Here is an 8,869-nt window from a genome sequence, read left to right as displayed (position 1 = left end):
CTCTATAAATGACAAAATTTAAGGTTTTTTTTCTCGAGGACATTTTGGTTATTTGCAAATTACAGGTAGGGGGATCCAGTGAGTAAAGGGGAAATTTCAAGAGGTTTTTGTAAGGCACCCAAAGTTCAGGGGTTTTATGTGAGACAAACTAAATTCATGCAGGTTATGTGAAACATCCCCTAAAATTCAGGGGGTTATGTGAAATTAACCCTTGAATTAACTATTGGCATAATCTTCTTAATTACTTCTCATCGAGTTCTCTTAGGTCTATCTCTAGTCCTTTTGGCCCTCATTAACTATAATGTTATTACTTTTTCTAACTAGTGCATTTAGTAACCTCCATTGTACATGACCAAACCATGTCAATCGTTTCTCTCTCATTTTATCCTTAATTGGAGCAACCAAGCAACCACTATTCTATTACTAAATACACAACCAAGCAACCACCATTCTATTACTAAATACACTCATTTCTTATCTTATCTCTTAGTGTATATTAACTCACAAAGCATAAAAGCAAATAATGACATTAAATTTGACTGGGCATGGAGCTCAGTTTTACTCTTCTCAAGTTCCAGTGTCGGAGATATTCTAGTTGAAGTCAATAAATATATATATATTCAAGGATACTTTAGAGGCAACATATTTTCTAGGAAAGACGGGAGCTCTCTTGCTTATTGCGCACGATACCCATAAATGATGTGCGAACTGAAAACTTAATTTGTTTATACTTGAATATATCAGTCTAGGATTTAACAGGGCGGTCAAATGTCTTTGCTCTCACAATCACATTATCTAGCTTTATTTAAAAGGTATATTCTGTCACATGAAGACCTAAAAATAAACAAAGCTATGAATATCAACCACACTAAAAGGCTTGCAAGGGTCGTAGATGGAATAGTTAATACTTGTCATGAAATTCAAGCATTTGTGGGGATAAGATTAGCTGAGGCAATCTTCAAGGGAAGCATTTTAAAAGGTGGGGGGTGGCTTGTTCATAGATCAAATTCTTTTTGCTCAAACTTGAAGGAAGGTATTATTAACATACTCAACGTAACATGATCTACCATACCAGACTGTGATTCTGCATGTCAGTTAACACAGAGGAATAACTGACATACTATAAATAAATAAATAAATTTAAAACTCAACTAAGTAATTTTCCTTGAATACCCGTTAAGATCAAACACTGAGTAGCAGATAAAAAGCACAAAGTAACTAACAAAAATAAATTTTCCAAGACTACTATTTCAAATATACCTGTCTCGCATTTGGATGCCGAAAACCACGCATATTTTGCCCCAAGATGCCCCCTAGAAATCTAGACCCCCGAGCCATTTGTTGTAGTAGACACAGTTAATTGGCGATATAACCCCATCCGGTGTGCATTCGTGAATCCTCGGACAAACCCCACAAGGAATAGATGCAAATGCACCTTCTTTTGGACCCCCCTCACCCCTTGATACCCTGTAACAGTCCCTCCCCTCGGGTACATGAGAGAAATCGCCGACACCCGAGCTCCTCACTTTCTCCACCTCCTTGTCCAACACCATCAGCTCAAGGATCTCATATACCTGCTGCAACGTGATTTCCGTGGTAAAAACAGGAGGCCTGCCCCTCTTCGGCTCCTTGATGGCTTTCCTTACCATCTCACAAGTCGCGACTTTGTGCTCCTCGACATGTCTCCTGCACTGTTGCCTCAGTATCTTAATAAACGCGACGTCCAGGGACCCGCTTTGGTACCAAGCGCCGCCGGAGACGTCGGCCGAGGGTTCGAATTCCACGGCCATGACCATTTTCCTGCTCTTGTTTTTTATGCTGATGACCTCCTTTATGAGGTTCTTGGTCAGGAGGGACTTGAGGGCTTTGGCGACCGCGGTTGGTGGGCCCATTACTTCCTTCTTGAGGTCGTTCGTCCATATTCCGGAGCCCTTCCTGCTCTTGATCACGCTGTACATCTCGGACTCCACATCGCTGAGCTTCGGGAGACGAGGATTTTGGGGCGGCATGCCGGAGACCTAATTTAGATATAAAACTGTGGGTATAATGCGATGTAATTGGCGTCACGGTGATAATTAGAAGCTTTCTGATTGAATGGAGATATAAAAAAAAATGGAGAAATATTTGTAGAAATATTTGTAGAAACGTCTACGCTTAAATTGAGGTCCTTCACAACAATCAAATGGGTGATTGAATTAATTGAAAGAATAGGAATTTAAATGGACAAATTCAATCGAAAAGGTAACAATTACCGACGACGAGAAGGGGTTGCCGAGCGGCGATGACGGCGGCGGAGAGAGGGGTTTGAGGAGTCGGCGAGGGGAGAATGAGGAGAAGCCCTAGGTTTATATTGCAACCTTATTTACAATGTTATCAAAAATTAATTTTCATTTGAATATATGCTACTCTCAGCTCGATGTACCCGTCTTCCCTTTTCAAACGATTGGTTCCGGTTCGAACCTGAGCAAATTTCGATTTTTCTCAACGTTTTCCGTTTGTAAAAATTCTGAAAATAGACCACATTTGCTAAATATTTAGCAAAATCGACCATTTTGCTAAATATTTAGCAAAATCGACATCTTTTTGGCCTGTTGGCCAAAAAGAGGTCGATTTTCAAAAACTTGGCATGAAAACATACGTGTTTTCAATACACTAATTAGAGATTAGAAAACATACGAGACTAGTAGTCCCGTATACACTAATTAGAGATTAGAAAACATACGAGACTAGTAGTCCCGTATGTTTTCTGTGAGCTTCTCATGGCTCAGCAACAATTTGCAGAGGCTTTTGCCTCAGCAATCAAATATACGGGACTAATAGTCCCGTATATTTTGCAGAGGCAATTTTCCTCTGCCCAGCAAAAATACGGGACTACTAGTCCCGTATTTTTGCTGGGCAGAGGCAAATTGCCTCTGCAAAATATACGGGACTATTAGTCCCGTATATTTGATTGCTGAGGCAAAAGCCTCTGCAAATTGTTGCTGAGCCATGAGAAGCTCACAGAAAACATACGGGACTACTAGTCTCGTATGTTTTCTAATCTCTAATTAGTGTATTGAAAACATACGGGACTAGTAGTCCCGTATGTTTTCAGGCCAAGTTTTTGAAAATCGACCTCTTTTTGGCCAACAGGCCAAAAAGAGGTCGATTTTGCTAAATATTTAGCAAAATGGTCGATTTTGCTAAATATTTAGCAAATGTGGTCTATTTTCAGAATTTTTACAAACGGAAAACGTTGAGAAAAATCGAAATTTGCTCAGGTTCGAACCGGAACCAATCGTTTGAAAAGGGAAGACGGGTACATCGAGCTGAGAGTAGCATATATTCAAATGAAAATTAATTTTTGATAACATTGTAAATAAGGTTGCAATATAAACCTAGGGCTTCTCCTCATTCTCCCCTCGCCGACTCCTCAAACCCCTCTCTCCGCCGCCGTCATCGCCGCTCGGCAACCCCTTCTCGTCGTCGGTAATTGTTACCTTTTCGATTGAATTTGTCCATTTAAATTCCTATTCTTTCAATTAATTCAATCACCCATTTGATTGTTGTGAAGGACCTCAATTTAAGCGTAGACGTTTCTACAAATATTTCTACAAATATTTCTCCATTTTTTTTTATATCTCCATTCAATCAGAAAGCTTCTAATTATCACCGTGACGCCAATTACATCGCATTATACCCACAGTTTTATATCTAAATTAGGTCTCCGGCATGCCGCCCCAAAATCCTCGTCTCCCGAAGCTCAGCGATGTGGAGTCCGAGATGTACAGCGTGATCAAGAGCAGGAAGGGCTCCGGAATATGGACGAACACGCGATCGGGTACGTGCATCTCCACAATTTCGAAACAAATGAGAGGAACTCTGGACCGCCATATGCCGTGTCCCTCTATACAAATCAGCGGTAGACGATGTAGGTAAGGTGCGTATGGCTGCCACTCGAACTGCAAAATGTATGAAGTCCGCAATAATTTGAGATCACAAATTGTCCGTTGGATTTTTTCCTAACAGATGCATTAAGCTTCCATGGGCATTTTAAATTTCTATCGTCTGCAGCACTTGTATAAGCGGCTTGACATTTCTCATTGAAGTAACACTTTACATGGTAGCTAGTTGAGTTGGATTTCACCGGCTTGAATTTGACTCGGTTCCTAATAGCCCATTCACGTATAGCGAAAATTAAGCTTTCCTTATTCTCAAATAGATCTCCTTTTTTGAAAGTGATATCCTCAGGTCGATTGAAATTAGGACCAGGCTCAACTAACTCAGCTTGTGAGTTATTTACCCACTCATCATTTTCAAACTCTTCGGGTAATGGTTCTTCAGACTCTACATAATCGTTGTTCACGCAATATGCATTCATCCAACTTGCATCATCATTGTTCTCTCCAGTTGCGAACTGCATACTATCAAGACGTTCCTCCTCAGACTCAACATCTTCACTATCATCATCAGCATCTACATATTCGTCATCTTCTTTTATAGAACCACCAACCGGTAAATCAACTGAAATATCATCATACACGTTGTGAAACATGTAACTTGACGTTGCACCTGCGTCATTTTTTAAGTGCAAGGCACTTTGAGATAATGAGATTTGACTTTCAAGCATGCGAGAGAACTCTCCGTGAGCATACGAAACTTCGACAACCCCAGACTTTGGAATATTTTCAATGAACAACTCAATTGCGATTTGTTTATCCGCAAGTTGTATCATGTCATTCAATTCTTCATCAGTGGTGATCTCTACCGCAATTGTTCTTTTTTCATTTATTGGACAATTACAAAAGACCTTAATGGCATTTTCGGCATGATTAATTCTGGTAACTCTGTATATTTGCTCCATCATTCCATCGAAATTGCAATTTCTAGACAACATGAACATTTTCCTAGAGCCTCCATCATATATAGGCAAATTATTCATTCCAACACTCAATTTCCCATTGAATAAGCAAATAATCGGAATTCCATTCGCCATTTTAACTGAAGAATTAAAATTTGACGTATACAAATTAGAAATTTTACAAATTGATGATCATAATTCATTATTTCCTCTAGATATACCTCTAAATATACATATTAACTAAACGAAATTGGAGAAATTTATGAAAAAAAAAATTAAAATTGTTACCTTGTCGAAATCGGATTTCGTTGGCGTCGGAGATCAAGCTCGGCGTCAGATTTGAGGGAGGAGGGGGTGAGTTGGCTTTGGGAGAGAGAGATTGGGTTTGGGAGAGATGGAGATTGGTTTGGGAGAGATGGAGATTGGGTTTGTGTGTGGAATTAGGGTTTGGGAGAGATGGAGATTGGGTTTGAAATTCGGGTTTTGGAGAGATTTCAATGGGTTTGCGAGGGATTGAGATGGGTTTGGGAGTGAGCGTGAAGAGATTGAGATGGGTTTGGGAGTGAAGGTGGAGAGAGAAGGCGGAGAGAGATTGAGATTCTAAGGGGAATAGCGGAATTCAGGGCAGATGGTATATATATGTCGACATTTATACGAGACTAGTAGTCTCGTATAAATGGTTCTCGGGGCTCTGCAAAATGTACAGGACTACTAGTCCCGTACATTTTGGTGAGCCACGAGAAGCTCACAGAAAACATACGGGACTACTAGTCCACATTTTGGTGAGCCACGAGAAGCTCACAGAAAACATACGGGACTACTAGTCCCGTATGTTTTCTAATCCCTAATTAGTGTATTGAAAACATACGGGACTAGTAGTCCCGTATGTTTTCAGGCCAAGTTTTTAAAAATCGACCTCTTTTTGGCCAACAGGCCAAAAAGAGGTCGATTTTGCTAAATATTTAGCAAAATGGTCGATTTTGCTAAATATTTAGCAAATGTGGTCTATTTTCAGAATTTTTCCTTTCCGTTTTTTTACCACATACACCTCCAAAGCCTTAGCCCTATTTACATATCAAATTTCATTTAAATTCTGTTTGCTTGTGTTTTTGTAGAGATGGTGCTACATATATATATCAAGTCTTTACTTTTTTTAAAATTTGGATTTTATGCTAATTTTAAGAGGCTTGGAAAGTTCCAAAACGATTTCTTATTGTATATGCGAATTGTACATTCATACAACATTATTGGTACGAAAATAGTTTTAAACTAATACTATTTATATGAATTCTGGCCAAAAAGGTATTTTAAAAAATATATATCTTATTAATGAAATAGATAAGTTTTTTGATAGAATAAATATATCGTATTAATATTTATAAACTATAGAATATTACTCAAATAAATATTAAAATTTTGTAAATATTCTACTCAGGAATGTTTGTAGTGTATTCATATTAGAGTTCAAATTTGAAGAAATTAAATTTGAAGAAATCATTCCTAATAACAAAATAAACTTAATTTTCTTTTTTTTCTTCTGCAAGCTTTGCGTGCAATTCCAATCTTTCACTCATTAATTTCTCCACTTCTTTCAAACAAGTAGCAAGTTTATGTTGAGACAATTCAACATCTTCTTTAAGCTTGTAAATGTGCTTATTGGATCCTCTTAGCTCATTTTCACACCTTTGAAGTAACTCATCCTTCAAAAGTAATGTATTCCTCAAACCATTGATCTCCTCTCTTATAAGCGAAAACAATTAACAACCAACACTACACATTGACTTGTCAATCCACTCCCAAATGCCACAACCACTAGCCTATCATTACTCATAAATCAAAGAAAATCATAACAAAAGAGATGCCAAAAATAAAATAACTGCAATCAAGTAAAAATGGTTCTAGTAATAACAGACAATTTATATTTTGTTATGAACAACAATAAAAATTGCAATAAATTCAAACTAAAAACTGAACAGTTACACATATAACTGTTCAGTTTTACAATTTCTTACCAAGGAATATGAACCGGAAATGTTGGAGTCTATACAACTGCCTTCTTAAGGCCTATAAATACAACCTAAACTCTATGCTTTTGCCAAAATCAACATCCTCCATCTTTAAATAGTATAGGAGGTAAGAGAGGAGATTTTCTTTTATTTGAAAGTGTAGGCACTAAAATTGCCTTTACACAAGAGAACTCAAATCTCGCCTGTTTGAGTTCGCCTGCGTACTCAAAGAAAGCATAGCTCGCCTGCATTCAGAAGGCCAAATAGAGCTCGCCTGCAAGCTTGACTCGCCAATACGCTTTGCTCGCCTGCATGAGCTAAAGATCGCCAACATGTCTTGACTCGCCAGCACGAGTCAAGCTCGCCTGATTGTCCGACTCGCCCGCACGAGTCGAGTTCGCCTGTTTGTTTGACTTGTCAGCACGAGTTAAGCTCGCCTGCATGGCTTGACTCGCCCGCACGAGTCAAGCTCGCCTGATTTCTCAACTCACTCGCACGAGTCGAGCTCGCTTGAATGCTTCGCTCGCCCGCATGAGTCAAGCTTGTCTGTAGGGAGTTCACCCTCATGAGCTAAGCTCGCCTACAGACTCAAGCTCGCCTAACGCTTGAGGGGCCCGCCAGCCGACTCGCCTGTTCGTCAAGTTCACCGCAAGCTCGCCTGAGCATTTAGACACCGCTCAAGCTCACCTGTAAAGCCAGCCAGCCTTGCCTGAGTAGTGCAAGCGGCTGCTTGCCTGTGAGAGTAGGCATACCTACGTCCCATATCCTGAGTGATGAAGCATGACTCTCATCACCTATAGTGGTCACATCCCACAACTATAAGGAGAGTATGGTGCTCCTCACCTGTGAGCGGTCACATCCCACAAGTCAAGGGATTGACCATGCATCTCTTTGCCTATTTATAGCCACATTTGACCAACGTAAAGGAGGCTTGGAGGCTTGGCATTTTTAATACTTAGGCTGCTAGCTTGGTGGGCTTGATCGGCTGGGCATCTTGAGAGCTTGGCTTGATATTCTTAAGCAGAAGCTTGGGTTGTTAAAATAGACTCAATCTGAACTCTCAGATTTGAGACTCTTGGCTATTTGCAAACTCTTTCATATCAACCTTCTCTAAGCATTCGGCCTTGATACTCATCAAGCTCTGGTAATCAAACTCAATCATGTTAGTCCTATGGTTTTGATGATGATTTGTCAAACAATTTATAGCTAATATGTTTTCTAGTTTTTATGGTTTATTTTTCTCTTTACAGGAATTCAACACACGACAATCAAGAGTTAAAGATTTAAGTTCAAATGTGTGCATTCACCTTGGTATAAGAGTAGTTTGCTTACATATATCGTATGATTATATTTAAGCTCAATATGTAAACACAACACAAGTTTGACTTTTTCTATCATACAAATGATTTTTCATCAAACTTTGTTACAATAGCTTTTATTTCACGTTTACATCTCTTTCATACTTCATAATATATATATAATGTATGAATGATATATATACACAAGTTTACAAGTCATAGTTCAATTTTTGTGTTCACAAAAAATAAGTTTTATGAACACTTTTCAAAAACAGTGAGTTTTCACAAATAAAAATTGCATTTCTAAAAATTCATTTTCAAACATGTTTATTTTATCATTTAGAAACTGTTCCCAAAGTTTTACTATTTTTAGAAATTGTTTAATATTTTTAATGTATTTTCAAATCAGCCTAAAACAGGTTTAAAACCTGTAATATAGCATGTATCAGTTTGCGGTCGACCGTCACGGTCGACTGCCAGTAGTTCAAAATCCATCTTTGCCTTTTATTGAATCGCGATCGATCGTGACGGTCGACCGTGGCTCATCCAGAGACTTTCGCGGTTGACCGCCACGGTCGACCGCCTGTGTTTCAAAGCTGTTTGAACTGTACTTTGTGCTTCGCGGTCGACTGCCAGTTTCTCAAGGTCGACCGCCGAACTGATGATTGCTTTCCAACGGCTATATTCTGATTTGATTCTCTGGGGGTATTTTGGTCTTTTTAATG

General features: G+C 39.0%; 1 protein-coding gene across 2 annotated transcripts in view; it reads right to left on the bottom strand.

Annotated features, from left to right (window-relative positions):
* The window catches only part of LOC109824507 (DNA-directed RNA polymerase III subunit RPC6), a 3,651-nt gene extending 1,244 nt beyond the window's left edge, over positions 1-2,407 (bottom strand). Inside the window, exons 1-2 of one of the 2 annotated variants that reach the window (XM_020391124.1) lie at positions 2,253-2,407; positions 1,261-2,018 (exon numbers count right to left, since the gene is read on the bottom strand). In XM_020391124.1, coding sequence (XP_020246713.1) covers positions 1,314-2,009 — 696 coding nt within the window. In that variant the 5' untranslated portion in view covers positions 2,010-2,018; positions 2,253-2,407 and the 3' untranslated portion in view covers positions 1,261-1,313. The remainder of the gene's footprint in view (positions 1-1,260; positions 2,019-2,252) is intronic. The other variant, XM_020391123.1, reaches the window with a different exon arrangement.

The sequence above is a fragment of the Asparagus officinalis genome, chromosome 9 (assembly GCF_001876935.1).
Source record: "Asparagus officinalis chromosome 9, Aspof.V1, whole genome shotgun sequence".
NCBI lineage: Eukaryota > Viridiplantae > Streptophyta > Magnoliopsida > Asparagales > Asparagaceae > Asparagus > Asparagus officinalis.
This window is presented reverse-complemented; position numbering and strand designations above follow the sequence as displayed.